The sequence below is a fragment of the Elaeis guineensis genome, chromosome 2 (genome assembly GCF_000442705.2).
Source record: "Elaeis guineensis isolate ETL-2024a chromosome 2, EG11, whole genome shotgun sequence".
NCBI lineage: Eukaryota > Viridiplantae > Streptophyta > Magnoliopsida > Arecales > Arecaceae > Elaeis > Elaeis guineensis.
Window position 1 is genome coordinate 7,474,153 of NC_025994.2, and position 17,799 is coordinate 7,491,951.

Genomic DNA, 17,799 nt, shown 5'->3' on the forward strand with positions numbered 1-17,799 from the left:
CCAATGGCAACAACCTAATCTAATCGATATTTAACCGATGTGGTTCGACATGCAATCTACGACTCACTGTTGATATTCGGCATATAGTCGACTACGGCCTCGATATCTTAGGGGGTCATAGCATCTCAGCTGATGTCTTTGAACTCATGAGTTCTCGGATTGATAAGAATACCGATGTAAGATTCGACTGTGGAGCTCATCATAAGGCCGATTTCATTAAAAGACCAACCTCATCAGAAAGCCTAGGTCATCAGAAGGCCGATCTCATCAAAAGGCCGAGGTCATCAGAAAAGATCGATAGCTGAGCTCACCAGAAGACTGACCTTATTATCATCTGGACACGTGTTAATATCAGAGAAGATTATCTGAAAATTATATTGGTCAAAGTCTACTTCTAGGTCAGATCGGCTTAATATCGATCTGGTTCAACTCAGCTCAATTAAACACTGATCTGAGCTAACCTGAATTGACTCTTGATGAAGAATTATGATCAGTTTGACTATCATCGACCTGCCATATGGGACATCGGTCCAGAAGGGACATCGGTCCAGAACCGATGTGATCCCAAAATATAGACGGTTATTTTACAGCTGTCTTCCGGCTTGCTACAGTCATGTTACAGCTTATCGCCATATGGATAGTCGCCCATGAGCGGCCCATTATTCGATTTTAACGATAACTAATGAGGTAACTACCTACCAAATGCCATAACTCTCATATTTTGAATATTCAAGGATGGGATTACATGATAACAACTTTTTTAGTTCTATAAATTTCGGTAAGCAATGGAGGATCAGGTATACAAAATCAAGCTAGACTACACCTATTATTTTGAGCTTTTATTTTAGCTCTCTGGCTGTTTTTTTTTTTTGACTAACTTAAGCATCGAAAAATTTTTCATCAGATAATTTTCAATCAATAAATTTATTTTACAGATTTTTTGTCCTTCAACATCAAGGTACAGTAGCTTGACTTCCGAGCGATTACTTCGTCGGAGAAAAACTACAATAGCACGATTCGTTGACCGTCCATCTGCTGACGTTGAGCGTTGCATCGGATCCCATGATACAAATTTCGCAATGGATCTGTGCTCCGTGTGTAAAGGTTTTTAGTGTAAGACAGCTACATATGTCAGGTTGGCTCGTCTTGCTTTGCCGCTTAAATGGTGCAGCCACAGAGCATATGCAAAGCTAGGATGCGAGACAGCTGACCATGTCTAGTTGTTGGTCACTTCTAATGTTCCTTAGACAACATGTTACAGCTGATCACCTCCTCCGACCAACTTCCCTCAGGAGTAATTGCTCTCATTTCTGCAACCCAGGCATTCAAAGTCACCATTAAAACTTCTTCCACTTCTCTTTCATACTAAAAAAAATATACAATATTCCAATAGCTGAGAGCGATTCAGATTTTTGAGGCAACAATTCACCAAGTTCTAAATTTTTCACTACACCAATTAATGTGAAATTCCAGATGCAGATTAAATTCTTTCACTGTATAAACTTAAAATCACAAACATACAAATTAAATTTGTAAAATAGATGAGAGCAATCATTTGATCAAGATTAGAATATGAGAATTCTATTCAGCAAATTCCTCACAGAAAAAAACAATTAAACCAAATTAATTAACAATAATCCAATATCTTTCCCATCTATTAAACTGATTAGGCCCATGGCGACACCTTAAAACTATGTATTCATACAAGTAGAATTTCGTATACATATACTTATTTTAGAACCTGATGTAGAACTGTCAGCATAGTCCAATATGAGTACCTAGCTCAGTCAAGCTTAGGTACCCAATAATTACTCTGTAGTGTTATTTTAAGTATTACATATGGGATTAGAAAGAACAAAACATTGTAGCTGTTTAAGCGTATCTACATTCATGACCGGCGCTTGGATCCACCATGAACTCCATTATCCTTCCAAGCTCATCCCAGTTGTTATCTCTGAAGAACTCATTCGTGCTCGTATTCGGAATGTTTGGATACAATGTTGTCAAGGGAGCCTGAGGTACTGAGTTCCATTGGCTTGCAAGTGACTGGTTCTTTTCTTCATAATAACTAGTAATTGACTTCATTTCACCCTGTGGAATGTTTGAGGAACCGAAGCACTTGTATTCGTCTCCGGTATCAGACTCAAAGCTGCTTGTTTTGGAACTTGAATCAGTTGGCATTTGCTTGCTGGTTGATGATTTCAAATCCTGTGGATATTTCCTGGAGGAAATATTCCTCTTGAAGATTCGACATATTGTCCAAATTTCCTACAAGATATTTAGGAAAGCTATTAGCACTTCCAGAGCCTCCAAGCCATCAAAGATCGAAGAAATTAATAGAGTGGAACGAGAAGTAGTCTCACAGCTTCTTGGATGCTTGGAGAGATGTCATTGTTCTTGGCACTAGCTGGGAGGCGGAACTCATGCATCATCCAATCAGTTTTGGTGCCTTTTCCTGCACTTCCTCTATAGTAAACCAAAGACTTCTTTAGGCCGATGCAGTCACCAGCATCGCCGGCAGAGTATACCGGCCTGTCGATCCCGGTCGCCTTCCAAAACCCAGACCCAGTCACCCTGTTGGGCCTTATGCTGTTCCTGTACTTCCTTCCCCTCAGACAGAAGAAGTACCATTCCTTCTCCCCTCCGACAGTGCTTTCTACAAGAAGTCACAAAGGGAACAGAGACCTATGAATTCGAGCTAGAAACAAATTTTTGTTAGTTCGAAAAATAACAGGTTACCAGTCTGGACATGCAGTGCAATCTGTAACATCTTATAATGAATAATTAATTAATCTTATGTACTAGTAACTTGATTCCCCATAATGAGCTGTATCTTACCACTATTGCCTTAAGTTGGATCAAAAAAAAAATGATCTATTTGCTTGAAGAAGAGAGCAATATATACCCAAGTTTTCCTTTCTATTTAGTAATGCATATATTATGGTTGTTCTAGTTGAAATTTATCTAACTACTGCTTCATATATAATTATTTCGTTCAATAATACACAGAGAAATAGAAGGACCAATTTATGCCGTCCAATCAGAATATATCATTATCTCTCGTATCATAGAAAAATAAATGAAACAAGCAAAACCCACTGATTATGAAGTAGAGATAGCTATTCAATCATTTTTAATAGCCATCATTAATGTCAGCTAGAAGAAGCAAAAGAACATTAATTAGTAATATACAAAAAAGGGGAGCTCAACTTACTTGGAAGGTCCCATGGATCATACTTGTAGATATCTATCTGCTTGATTATTTCTATAGTGAGAGGCTTCTTCTCCACCTTCCGACGGAGATAAAACCCGACGAGCTCTTCATCGGTGGGGTGGAACCGGAATCCGGGAAGCGGCACATCCTCCTCTTCTAGTACTACTTCTTGCTCAACCCCAGCACACTTCTTGTCCATCTTCTCCTCCATCACTCTATCTGTATCTCTATCTCTGGCTCTCCTTCTATAGTTTGTTGTTCATGTAACAAGGCCTTGGAATGAATAAATTAGAGCCTATTGTATCAGGGTGAGCTCGATTTCTCAAGCTATAAATGTGAAGCCTTTCATGGGTGAAGTCATGAAAGGTGGTAGCCTGGGCCTTGGTCCAAGTCAGGAACTTTGAACTCTCCCCCATGTGTACATTTCCACTCATAGACTTCTTCCACAACGGAGGGCAATATCTGGTCCTGTACGGCTGCGTTAAATGGGAGAGATACTAAGATCCTCATAGCACGCGCGAGGCACGTGATGGAAGAGATAAAGTCGTGGCCAAAAGCACCATGATCTTTGACTTGGTGGGAGAAGATGCCAGCCGTCTGATCCACCGCCTACTTTAAGACTGTCGGAAACGCTGGGTCCATTAGTCGGATGGTGATAAGGCCTCGATGGCTAAGGTGTCCCCTTGCTGAGGCGGTGGGTGCCACGTTTCCGATGGTTTTTGATTATTAAAATGTTCCGCAAGTCAGTATACCGACGTCTCCTTTGTTTATGTTCTCCACGTGCATAGAATTGTGGAAAGGTAGAGAGGTAGGGACAAAACTTTGAGAAGCTTCCTCTACCCCACCCTTTTCTTCCAAATGCCCTTCCGGATTTCAAACCATTCCCATGGGGCAAACTAGGAGGATTGAAGTCTACGACCATGTAATCTCTAGCCATTCAACCAATCTACTCTTGATGAATTTAAAATGTGGGCCACATTGATATCCTAAATATCAACTCAAAATTGAGCCATGATGCATGGGATTAAGAAATGTAATATGAAAAAAAAAAGAAGATAATTTTATATGTTATTATAAAGTGAGAGAATTAAGATTTCATTCATGTTACCGATGGAAAATTTTTTTTTGATAATTGGACAGATGGCTAGGGTTTAGATCTGATTTTGACTAATACTTAGAAAAATAAGATCATTTACATGGGCCCCTCAAATATGTAGCCAACTACTTACCCATCTTTTCAATGAAGAAAAAAGTCATATAATGACTATTGAAAAGAAAAATCATAGGGCTATTATTAGCTGGATTTTAATTTTAATTTATTCATATACATGTTGCGATGTGAATCAGATTTTGACTAATGTCATCCAACCTCGTCATAATTATGCATCAATCCTGTTGCAAATATATTTGGTGACACAACTAAAATTTAAATTTATGCTATTTAAAATATCAAGAGATGATTAAACAAACCATGCATTATAAATGACAAGCACAAATTTATGAACTAGAACTATGTTAAATAGGCAAGAAATACTTGATTCAAAGTAATCTCAAACATTGATTTGTGATGTACATAAGATTAAAATATCTGTAATTATCATTAGGTGGAGGAAGAAAAATTTGCTTCCAGTAAATATATGAATGTCAACGTAAAATCCCAAAAGAATCGCCGCCTTCCACATTCGTTTTGACATAGAGTTGTTCTTGAAGTTGACATAACTTAACATTAATACAATATTATAACTAGATAATCTTTGAATTTAAGACTTAAAACAAAAGAGACAACAAACAACATGTACTATTTAAATTCTCATTCTCCTTCCTCAGAAAGAAATTGTGGAGATGTTGAAATTTCATTGAAATGTAGTCACTTTCCTTCTGTAACTCTCAAGTTTAGGACAACTAGCAAGAAATATATTCAAATATTAGCATGCTTTGCACTTCAAAAAAAAAAAAAAAAAAAAAAATCAATATGAATGGTTAATGAAATTTCAAGAACATGTTAAGAAAATAACTTAAAATATAATTTATGCACAAAAGATAGAGCTTGTAATATATATATATATATTTTTTGTCTGAGGTCTTTCATATATGAATGGAATTTTCTTTGGACTAGAAACAAATCAAGGAAAAACATCTTACGCAATAGCAAGGTTCATGAGACAGTGTTTGATTGTCTTTTTTTCATCAACACGAGATCAATTGGGTCCATAGAATATCATTTTTTTAATATCATCATTGAGGCATCCTACGTCATGTTGATAAAATTAAAAGACATGCCACATTGTTTGTCCATGTTCATTTGTCTTAAATTTGCAATGACGATGTGAATAATTTATTAGCAGCCTACTCCGGAGATATAAGCTCTCTCGGCCTAGTTGGTTATGGTCACATCCAAATCAAGCATTAGTCTAGAATAAAAATAGAAGATCAACAGAACAATTGAAAATTAAGGATAAAACCTAGTAGAGGGTTTTCCATGATAGGCATCTAATTAAGAGGTTTAACTGAGGTTGCTAGATGTGGATCTAGTGTCGGCTTGACCTGGATAGGAGAAATCTAGACCAACGAATTGAGCTTAAAAGTTCCATCCAAATTAGCTTATGTCCACCTGAAACTAAATTAAATGAGTCAAGTCCAGATAACCAAATTCTTGAAAAAAAAAAGTCCAAATAGACCTAATTTGAGTAATGTCATGCATTTCCCACAATCATATTTTTAACACAAATTAATATCTTTTCCCTTTTTATCACATAACCCTTCCATCCACCTTTATATGTTAATCACAAAAGATTTCCAAACTATAGAAGCTTGCCTACTATTAAGCACATGAAGAGGGAGGACAAATTTGTGGGACATATGAAACTTGTGCTAGTCAATCAATCTATTCCCTCATGCCTTGAACAAGGAAAAAGGTGAAAGAAGAAAACCATAAATATGAGGGCCCATCATTTTGACAATTTAGACTGTCAAACATGGTGGCCTATATGTCCTAAGTTGGAGGTAGAATAATGACATTCTCTTGAAAAAATATATTATGATCCCTTAGAAGCTAGAGCCATCAACTTGATTTTTTTGACAATATTGTTTGGTAGCTGAGGTATCTGTTTAGTATGCATTTATATTTTCATCTATCTTTTCATATTTTCTAAATCCGGAAAGTGATAAACAAAATATACCTTCCGTAACTCTTGCATAATGATCAAGACTTCAATCTCATTTTATGTGGAAAATGCTCATCACTGTAGTTGTTGCTCTCACGCAACACTCAGAGGACAGTATTGTTTCATAGTTCTTGCATCACGGTCAAACTTCTATTTGATTTTTTAAAATAAAAATACTTAATAGCTTCATCTTATGTGTTACTCCATTCTTCGGACTGACATAACACTTGTTCAATGGTTCAATTCTCACGTGGCACGACCATGGATCGGTCGGAGTACTCTGGCCATGATGTCACATACCAACAATGCATAACTACAAATTCTTGGGGTCTGAACCAGTATGGTTATGGCATCCGTATGCCATCTTATCCCCAAATTCTTTTTATTTCATCTATTACTATGAGTATTGGTCAACAAAGCATGTAGTTCATTTAATAATTAAGGATATCTTTTTTTGAATGAGATTTGATTACAAGGATACCCGCATATTTCTTATTTCTTAGTTATTTATTAGGCATGCAAAGGGGTGTATTTAGAAAAAGAAAAGTGTACCCATAAATTAAAGTGGGACAAAAGCCATGTAGAGACATTCAATGAACTTAGGATTTTGTTGCTTAAGTAGACATCAACATATTTTTTGTTTTGATTGGATTGATGAACCATATTAGTCTGGTATGAATGCATCCAATAGTATCAGAAAATCTAATATTGTGGATAGATTGAGCCATAGCCAAATAGTCAACTATGGATAATCTTTAAAAATGCTCAACAATAAAAGAGGCAATCCAATCTACAACTTTATTTGTCTTTCCATAAATATGATTGATCTGGAATACTGCATAGTCACCTGCAAACCACAGAATATCTTGAAGCAAGGGATGCCGAATCGCTGCACTAGACTACCCCTGGATGCACCTGGTCACCATAGAAGAATTGCCCTCTAGATGACTATGCTCAACCCACAAACAAAGCCTAACATAGCTCAACCCAAACCAAACAGCTCTCAGCTTTGCATCAGACATAGCCATGTCATGTATTTGACTACCACCAGCAGCAATGAAATGGGAGTTTGGATCTCTGATCACCGCTTTGGATCTACCTATATGGCCACCATTAGATACATTACCATCGAAGTTTATCTTGAGGAAAATTGGGGGTAGGGGCTCTTAGGTGATATAGATCACCTGATTCTTAATAAGAACTAAAGGAAAATCCCAAATGTCCCCCACTATCGTTGCTTGATAATGACTCTGAATGTTCCTAGCTAGCTAGATAAATACATCGGACATCCCAAGATCTAGCGGCATCTTTACTAATACACGCCCTAAGATAATCGAGAAATGCATCCATTGGTGCCACTGATGACAAAATCAAACAAGCTATTATAAAGACCTCACACCTGATGAGTGCTTGGGTCTTAGAAGAGCATGTGAGCCACCAACTCCTCTACATTCAAAGATGCCAAATAGTCAACCCATAGATAATATTTAGAAATGCTTAGCAACAAAAGAGGCAACCTAGTCTGCAACTTTGTTTGTCTTTCGATATACATGATAGTCTAGAATACCGTATAGTAACTCGCAAGCCACCGAATGTCTTGAAGCAAGGGATGCCGAATTGCTGCACTAGACTACCCCTGGATGCATTCGATCTCCATAGGGGAATTGCCCTCTAGGTGAATATGCTCAATCCATAAACAAAGTCTAAGATAGCTCAATCCAACCCAAGCAGCCCTCAGCTTTGTAGCAGGCACAATCATGTCATGTATCTGACTACCACCAGTAGCAATGAAATGGGAGTTAGGATCTCTAATCACAACTTTGGATCTACCTCTATGGCCATTGTCAGATACATTACCATTGAAGTTCACTTTGAAGAAAACTGGGGGTAGGGTCTCTTAGGTGATATAGATCATCCGATTCTCAACAAGAATCAAAAAGCAATTCCAAATGTCCCCCACTATCAATGGTTGATAATGACTCTCGAAGATCCAGATGTTTTTAGCAAGCCAGATAAATACACCGGACACCCTAATTAAGATCTAGCGGCATCTTTGCTGGTGCACCCCCTAAGATAATCAAGAAATGCATCCACTGTTGTCACTGATGACAAAATCAAACAAACTATTATAAAGGCCTCATACCTGATGAGCCCTTGGGCACTAAAAGAGCATGTGAGCCATCGACTCCTCTATAGTCACAGACGTCAAATAGTCAACCCATAGATAATCTTTAGAAATACTCAGTAATAAAAGAGGCAATCCAGGTTGCAACTCTATTTATCTTTCAATAGACATGTCTAGTTTGGAATACCGTATAGTAACTCGTAAGTCGCTGGATGTCCTGAAGCAAGGGATGCCGAATGCTGCACTAGACTACCCCTAGATGCATCCAATCACTAGAGGAATCGCCCTCTAGATGAATATGCTCAACTCACAAATAAAGTCTAATATAGCTCAACCCAACTTAAGCAGCCCTCAGCTTTGCACCAGGCACAACCATGTCATATATTCGACCACTACTAGCAGTAGTAAAATGGGAGTCACGATCTCTAATCACAGCTCTAGATCTACCTTTATGTTGGGGCAGATTCCTCAATTGTGAAACACAAATCATCCACCCAAGATCACAATAATGTCCAAAAAATGGATGTTGATACCGTATGAGAAAAAAAAGAAGAAAGAATAACAAACAAACATAATAAAAATACGTGGATCAGCCTCATGCCTACCTTTACAAGATGTACATACTTTACTATGAGAGAAACAAAATCAAAGAATATAAGAGGAACTCATCACTCAATCCTTATACAAGAGTCTCTCAATAAGAAGTCCCAAAATCCTCACAAAATTCTCTCTGTTAGGAGATCCCATGAAATGACTACCGTCTACTGTCTGACAGTCTGCCTGAAGTCCCTGCTTCTACTCTCTGCCAGTGCCCTCTCCAGGATCTGCTGCTGCTATCGAACTCTCTCTCTCTCAGATGCTGTTGACTCTCTGTCGAACCACCATGCTACCACTGCCTAACTCTATTGCCCATAGGGCCTCTTAAAGGCCTCAAATAGAGTCCAATCCGAGTCCAACACTTTATGGCCACTATCAGACACATTACCATCAAAGTTCACCTTGAGGAAAATGAGGGGTATGGGCTCTTAGGTGATATAAATCATCTAATTCTCAATAAGATTTTAATGGTAGTCCCAAATGTCCCCCACTATTTGGGGCTCTTCGATGGAGCACGACTACATGACCTCAACTGCCTATATGAGTACTTCTCCAAAGTGAATCTTGATGGTTGATAATGACTCCCATAGATTTGGATGTTCCTAGCAAGCCAGATAAATATATTAGATACTCCAAGATCCAGTACCATTTTTGCTGGTACTACCTCCTAAGTTAATCTAGAAATGCATCCATTGGTGTCACTGATGACAAAATCAAATAAACTATTATAAAGGCATCACACTTGATGAGCCCTTGGGCACTAGAACAGCATGTGAGCCACCGGCTCCTCTATAGCCAAACATGTCTCGTAGTTGAGAGCAAGGCTCATCCCCCACCTACACAAATCCTCTTAAGTCGGGAGGCAACCCTAGGTCACTTTCTAGAGAAATGGAGCCACTCTTAAGAGAACATCCAATCTCCAATTTCATATTCCAACAATCCATTGCTCCTACTCATCTTTGTAAAGCTTGTAAATATCCTTGGTCTTGACCTTTGAACTATAGTTGAATCGTCAAAATGAGCTGTCAGAGGTATCAAATATAGGAATCGACATAGAGATGATCCTATCAACAAGGTAATTGTCAAATAGCGATAAATGAGAGCCATATCTCATCTTCTCTCCCAAGGATAAATAAATCACAAATACGAATATCTGGATCCACCTTAGTGCTGACCATAGTTAGCCACTGCCTCAGGAAAAGGTCCAATAGCCAAGAATCTCTAAGCATACTCACCAACCACCCATTCCCAATTGACCACCTGATGTTGGCCAGTCCATTAATTGGAAATGATCACTAATCTTTTTTCAAACAAAGGAGCTACTTCGACTTACCCAAATATCACCAAAAGACCTCCATAAGCTATACTTGGCCTATCGAACTCTATAAACTCTCAACCTTCATTAAGTACCTCACTGTATGTCTGGCCATCAAGGTCTCTTTTTCTAATCAACAAAGACTGTATACCAAGACTGCCATCTTGCAGAGACTGATAAATCATCCCCTAAGCCACCAGATGCACTCCACTTGCTCCACCATAAGTCTCCTATAGAAAGTCCCTAAATATCTACTCAAGCCTCACTAAGGAGGCCTTGGGAAGCATGGTATTTGTTATAAGAAAGAAATGGAGCTCAAAACAAACTGAACTAAGGTGACCCTATCTATCATGGTGAGCACCCTCAACTGCCATCCCTCCAACCACCCTTGGACCATCTACTCAACTGCTCCAATCCATTTCGATTCCAATTTCAGCCATGAACCAAATACATCCTGAATGTCTTGTCATAGTTTTCTCTTTTGTTAAGCTCCCATATGAATGTGTGGAATGAGGAGCATCTTGTGCATATGTGTTACCTAGTTTGAGTACCTAGTTAGATATATCATTTACTCATAATGGTTATTAATGTAAGCCACAATCTTTTTGGAAAGAACCACTCAACTTTCAACTTGATTAGTTTGATAAAAAGCATATCGAGTCCTCTGTAGACTATCTCCTATTTATTGAATGAAAGTGATTTGTTTTAGGACTAATCGTTCCTTTTAAAAATAAAAATGGGGCATATTTGAGTCTGGTACAAGTGAATATGCTGAAGCTATGTTAATACTTTGAGCTCTCTAGGCAGCTTGTATAAATGGTTGTATTGTTTCAGCCTTTTGCTGATGTGATAAAGGAGGAACACTTTTTGATATATATTTCTCAAAATAAAATATGTAGATGTCATTTTGTGCCCATTAGATAGTGAACGTGTATGACAAATATTAATAAAAACAATGCTATCAATCTACCTCACACTAGTTTCTAAATATTATTTCTTGGACTGACCCATCATTTCGTCTAATATGGTTGTGCACTACTTTTAGTAGATTGAGAAGGAATTCCAATTTTTCATAGAAAAAATTGTAGAGACATCTTTACAACTTTGGACCATTTAGACTTAGATTCTAAAAGTATAAAAGTATCAATTAGCCATCAAAAATTTAAATTTATTATAATGTGGCCTAGTCATTTATCTTTTTTAGAAAATATTATCACATGAGGGTTACTTGATAAATAATTTATTATAAAATTTTAGAAATATCCACATGCTAATTTAGCAAGGAAGTGTTATTTTGGCATAAATTGAAAGGGAGTGCTTTGAGATTTGTATAGATAGATAAATGATAAAGGATGGAGTGCTTTGAGATTTGTGTAGATGGATAGAGTGCTTTGAGAATTGTGTAGATGGATAGAGTGCTTTATGATGTTCGAGGCAGGTGGATGAAAGAGAATAGAGTACTTTGAGATTTATGTGAGTGGATAAATATAAGAATGGAGCACTTTGAAATCTATGGTGGTGGATGAATGATGGAGGATGGAGTGCCCTGAGATCTATCCATGCAAATGAAAGAGGACGGATTGCTTTGAGATTTATGCAAGTGGATCGATGATAGAGGATGATGTGTTTTAAGATCTATATAGGTGAATGGATGATAGAGAATGGAACATTTTAGAATCTATACAAACACATAGATATAGAGGATGAAGTGCTTTAGGATATGTGCAGATGGATGGATAATAGAGGATGGAGTATTTTAAAATATATGAGGAACATGGATGATAGAGGATGAAATTCTTTGAAATCTATGCAAATGGATGGATAATAAAGAATATAGTACTTTAAGATGTATATATATAGATGGATAATAGAGGATGGAGCATATTAAGGTCTATGAGCAGATAGATATGATGGAGCATAGAGTGTTTTAAGATATATATAGATAGATGAATAATAGAGAATGGAGTACTTTGATATTTGTGGAGGTGGATGGATGAGAGGATGGAGTATTTTGAGATCTATGTAGATGGATGAATAATAAAGAATGAGATACTTTAAGATTTATGCAGATGGATGACTGATAGATGATAGAGTATTTTAAGATCTATGCAAATGGATGGATGACAGAGGATGGAGAGCATTAGGGTTTATGCAGGCAAAATGGATCACAAATGAAGTGTTTTGAGATCTATACAATTGATGAATGAAAAAGGATTGAGTGCTTTGAGGTCTGTATAATGATAGAAGATGGAGTGCTTTGAAATCTATATAGATAGATGGATGAGAGAGGATAGAGCACTTTGAGATTGCATGAAAGTCATGATGTGAGGTATTCAAATTAAGAATATTTTGATCTTTTTTTTCACTCCATTAATTTTGTCAGGATCTAGATAAACAACAGGGCCACATTATAGAAAAATAAAATTTTGGGGGCTAAGTGAAATCTTTTAAACTTTTGGGGTTTAAGTATAATTGGACAAAACTTAAAGGGATGTTTTTGCAATTTTTTTTCTATACTTGATCTTTGTCATAGTTTGATATAATATCCTCGAAAAAAAAAAGCATAATAAAGTGTGTCATATATTTTTAAAATAAAAATAAAATTGTCCTCTAAGTAAGAATTTCGATCAATATTAATTGACGTCACATACGTTAGAAATCATTGGCAGAGTCCTAATTGCATACATTCATTCATGATATTTGACTTTATATAGATAGTGGCTTACAACAAGAGGACTATCTTGCTTGTGATTTGTGATGTTACAAAATATTAAAAAAAAAATAAATATTATTATTAATAGTTTAGTTGCAGTTGTCCTTGCTGTTGTTGTTGACGATGACAAAGATCATAGACTATATATTCTAACAGAAGATTATAATATTTGGCTCTAGTTTTGATTGTGTAGTGCTCTTTGGTCCCCCGTGAACATGAAAATGTAGTCATCCTCGGGCACAATACAAGCAACTAAATAATGAAATAATAAAATGTTTTTATTCCCTAACTATGGTTGACTTGGAAGTAGAAAACCAAAAGCGTGACATTTTTTGAGAGATCAAAAAAAAAATATTAATGTTATGAGGTGGCAATACCATGCAGCACAAAAGCTTTTTCCCACCATATGACATCAGAAAACTAGTAAAATCACGCATGGAAATTGGCAGGATGCTAGGAGGATGGTTGAGTATAGACTTATCATACTAATATTAGTGGGCTCAGTCATATCAAAAAAAAAAAAAAAAAAAAAAAAAAAAAAAAAAAAATATATATATATATATATATATATATATATATATATATATATATATATATATATATATATATATATATATATATAGTGGGCTCAAGCAACTTTTCTATGCACGAATCGGATATTCCAAATATTTTCTCAACTAAAATATTTAATAAACATTAAAAATTGCTATGCTTGAAATGTAATAAAAAAAAAAAAAGGGGAGAAATGTGACAGAATTGCTGATTGGCACCTTCTTACTCCAATCATATGCGCTAGACAGAGGGTTCTTGATCAAAGATGGAACTTGTATCATAAGTCTACAAAAAGGTAAGATTAAATAGACAATCCCCAATCATCATATGTTTTAAAAAATGGCATCTTAAAATTTCTTACTCACTTGAGTTTCATGATACATTGAGCTATATTGTGTCATCATACTTAAATTTTAGGATCTTTTTTCTTTTTTTTTTTTCTTTGAGAGAAAATTTAGGGCATTGGGTGTTCTGATCATGTAGAAAGAAGAAATTCCTCTAACCTACTTAACTTGAATATTTTAGAAGACTATTTAGAAAATAAAAAAATGATGCAAGAGGATATGGATCCCTTTTTTTATATGATTCATAAATTATGGTACATATCATGAATGGAAAGTAGAATTTATGCTCTTTACTTTCACTCCGATTTCTTGTTCATCAAAATCATGGTATGTGCTCTCTATTGCACCGATAGGGTTCTCCTTATTTAAACTGTATTATTCTTCTAACTAATAGAAGTCGCAAGTTCTTTACTATTTTATAAAAGTTCATTTTTTTCAATTCAATTGATTTCTTTCTCTAGTTAGAAGAGGATGGAAATTTTCTTTTTCTTTTATGTCAGTGAAATCCAACCTAAATCGGATTAGATTCCACTTTTAATCAAAAGAGTATGCAAATTATAAAATAATAAAAAAATTTTAAATTTTGAATTTTGGACAGATATAAAATCGCGGCTCCTACACCAAGTTCATCTTTAACCGCATCACCAAATTCTTTTTGAATGAAAAATTATGGCTTTTGAGCTTTTAGTATTCGAGCAGTCATGGATGTGGCAGATCTTGTTCTCCAAAAGCTTATGCAAATCTACCCAAAGTGGCTAGATTAGTCTATGGGGGGGTTAGATGAACCTCTTGAATCGCTAGACACTATGAGGAGACAAAATGCCTCCAAAAGTATTTTATCATTTCCAAGTAAATTCAAGCATGAATCATCATTGAACAATGGCTTTGCTCCTGATGATGGATGATCTGATAGAGTATGGTCAGCGTCACTGTTGCTTTTAAGTGCTGCCAAGATTTCCCTCCCAAAAAGGTGGATCTTGTTCATCAAACTTTTACCTTGTAGCCCCTTATTCTCTGCTTCTTTTCTTGGAAACAAGGATTAGAGGTTGATGTATGACTTGACTTCGTTTTCCTTTGCATCTGAGCCTGATCACTTTTCATCCCTCAGTGCTAGCCAATGTTGAAGGCCTCCTAAATGGGAAACAAGGTTAGCTTGATGAAAAGTATTAGTGATAGATTAACGGCGAAAACTGCGACCTAAGCTTGACTCGACTGATCCGATACGCTAGTTGAATTGCAATTTCATGCATAAAAAAATTCAGATTTTTGGCCGGCGGATCACAACTTAATCTCACTTTGGCTTAGTTTTGGTTGAAGACTCGGGCAAAGGGATGGATAGTGAATTGTGACTAAGGTTAGCACTGAAGTGTTTTTTTTTTTTTTTTCCTTTCTTTTTCTAGCACTCCTCTTTAGACCACATCTCAACAAAATTTTGATGAGAGAGATGGAGATGCTGAAAAAGCCACAAGGGCACACACATCCAAAGGCACACATGCATCACCTGATAAACAAATATAAAGGGGAAGAAAAATAGGGGCTGATGAAGTCCAACCTTCTAGCTCTTGTGGAAAACCTTGGCAGGTTTGGACCATGGTCCCAATTACAAGTCATGCTAATGTAAGAGAGAGTACTCAGTTGCACTTCTTGGTCAAACTTGGCTCCATATTGGAAAGGAGACTGCTATGAAAGCTTTGCTGATTTCCTTGACTTGGACGAAACAAAAAAAATAGCCGTTAGCCTTTTCAAGGATGCCCCAAGGAATCACATGCTAGACTTTGGGATATGATAGACTACAAGATAATATTAGGGTTTATGTGGGTCTTCTAACTCCCATGAGGATTCCTCTTTTGGACACACTAATTCCTGTCCTCGCATCAACTTTAGCCATCCATTTAGACCATGGCTAAGGTGGCCATGTACAGTCCAAATTAAGGTTGGCCCCATGGCCTTTCGTCATATATGAAGGGCTTTGGATCACAACAATTCTACGAGCATTTATAGCATTTACACTAATAACCAGTTATTGTGACACATGAGGCATAGGATGGGACAAGTGGTTGGTTGGGATTATAATTGAAAGCTTGACTCCTGCGCTTTCCAGTCTTTGGTTGTTACAAGATTTTTCAAACAAGCCTTTGAGGTGGTAAAAGCAGTCAGGTTTATACAGCTATTAGTCCAAAAATCTCTCGCTTGTTTTCATTATATTTTAGAAACTGTGCAGCACGATTTGGGAGCAGTTTAATTAGCATGGATTTGGACAAGTCGTATATATATTTTTCCAAGCTAATAAAGCCATGGGCTCCCTCTAGAATTGTAGGGGGCCACTCTCATTCAAAACAAATGCAAATATGTATGAGATTGGAAAATGGTATGTCTCACCAAAAAAATCACAGAAAACCCTCAGGAATGGCTTTAAACCTGTTGCCCGAAAAAGAAAGGGCGGGTGCCCGGGGGTTGCTGTGGGGCAAGGGTAAGATAATTCTTGGCATCACTTTCAATTTTTTCTTATTTTCAAATATAGAAATAAAAATTTTATTTTAAAATTTTAAAAATTATAAATATATTTAGTATAGTCAATTTTTTTTAAAAAAATATAAATATAATGATGCTGGTTGAGGCAGCTTAGTAGTGGTGAAGATAATAAAGGCTATAGTGATACTGATCACAGTGATCATCAAGGGCTGATTAAGAATGTGGCAATAATGGTAGTGATAGTGAATATATAAATGATGTAATAGTGATAGCTATGATGGTAGTGCTATACTAAAGGCCATGGTGGTAGTGATAGTATGATAGAGATGGTGGATATGCTTGATCTAATTGAGGAGAAGAAAATTTTCTTCAATCTGCTCAATTGAAATCTTGTAAAGTGGAGCTCACATCCTTTTTCTTTCTCTTTATTTATTCTTCACACTATAAAAAGAGATATATAATTCTTATTTATGATAGTGATCCATCCATATATAATTTGGATTTGATTCCTCTTCTTATCTTTTAGAAGGATGTCCACTCTTGAACAAGTTGGGTTGGACTCATCTTCTTAGTTCAAATAGGACTAATACTCTAAAATATGATAAATATAAAAAATTATAAAAAATATAATAAACTCTTATATATAATAGAGCTTGAGTTCTACATCAACTTTGTCTTTCATCACTTTATTCAATTCTTCATAGATTGAAAGATAACTTTCGATCGAAGTTATTCTCGAAAAATAATATTTTGATTTGACTAACTTATTTCGAGATTCAAATGATAGAATTTTGGTCTAACTGAGCCTCTAAGGGGTTAGTTCAAAATTGTAGATCTTGAAAAGATGATCAATTTCAAAAAAAAATATCATCTCAATCAGACATCATGTAACCAAGTTATGGTCTCCTGAAATGTGATTTGGTTTCTTGATGTAGCGAATTTTGCTTCTAAATTCTATCCAACTCTTACTCATAGTGGTCAAAGTGGACCACATTAAGTTCGAGGATCTTTCTAAATCAGGGCTCCCATTGTTTTGAGGATTTAGCTTTTATTAAATCAAAATTATAGATAGAGAATGCCTGCTTTTCCATCTTATGGTTGAACCGCCTAGCTTTGCCTGAAGATGGTTTTTGACCTCGGTCTTCTTTGCTCTTCTGTCTTAGTAAACCTCCTAATTTTCTCCCACATTTAGACTTTGTGGCAAGGATGCTTCTTGTTGTATTTCTCATCATCGATGATGACTACAGTGACTCCCCCTTGATCTCGATCTCAATTGATTGATCGGTGAAGCCAAAGGAGAGCT

General features: G+C 36.3%; 1 protein-coding gene across 1 annotated transcript; it reads right to left on the bottom strand.

Annotated features, from left to right (window-relative positions):
- Positions 1-1,627: 1,627 nt before the first annotated feature.
- On the bottom strand, positions 1,628-3,673 carry LOC105060531 (transcription factor JUNGBRUNNEN 1-like). Its single transcript, XM_010944292.4, has 3 exons — positions 3,215-3,673; positions 2,364-2,656; positions 1,628-2,268 (listed from the first exon to the last, which is right to left on the bottom strand). Exons 1-3 carry the CDS (start codon positions 3,423-3,425, stop codon positions 1,873-1,875), a joined length of 900 nt encoding a protein of 299 aa, XP_010942594.1. The 5' UTR covers positions 3,426-3,673; the 3' UTR covers positions 1,628-1,872.
- Positions 3,674-17,799: the final 14,126 nt, after the last annotated feature.

What these genes read in the sequence shown, in the direction of transcription:
- LOC105060531 (XM_010944292.4), bottom strand. Translation starts at nt 3,425, where the DNA reads ATGGAGGAGAAGATGGACAAGAAGTGTGCTGGGGTTGAGCAAGAAGTA. An exon ending in TGATCCATGGGACCTTCCAA is followed by an intron (nt 2,657 to 3,214) that starts GTAAGTTGAGCT and finishes GACTTCTTGTAG; the next exon opens with AAAGCACTGTCGGAGGGGAG. An exon ending in CTCCAAGCATCCAAGAAGCT is followed by an intron (nt 2,269 to 2,363) that starts GTGAGACTACTT and finishes AATATCTTGTAG; the next exon opens with GAAATTTGGACAATATGTCG.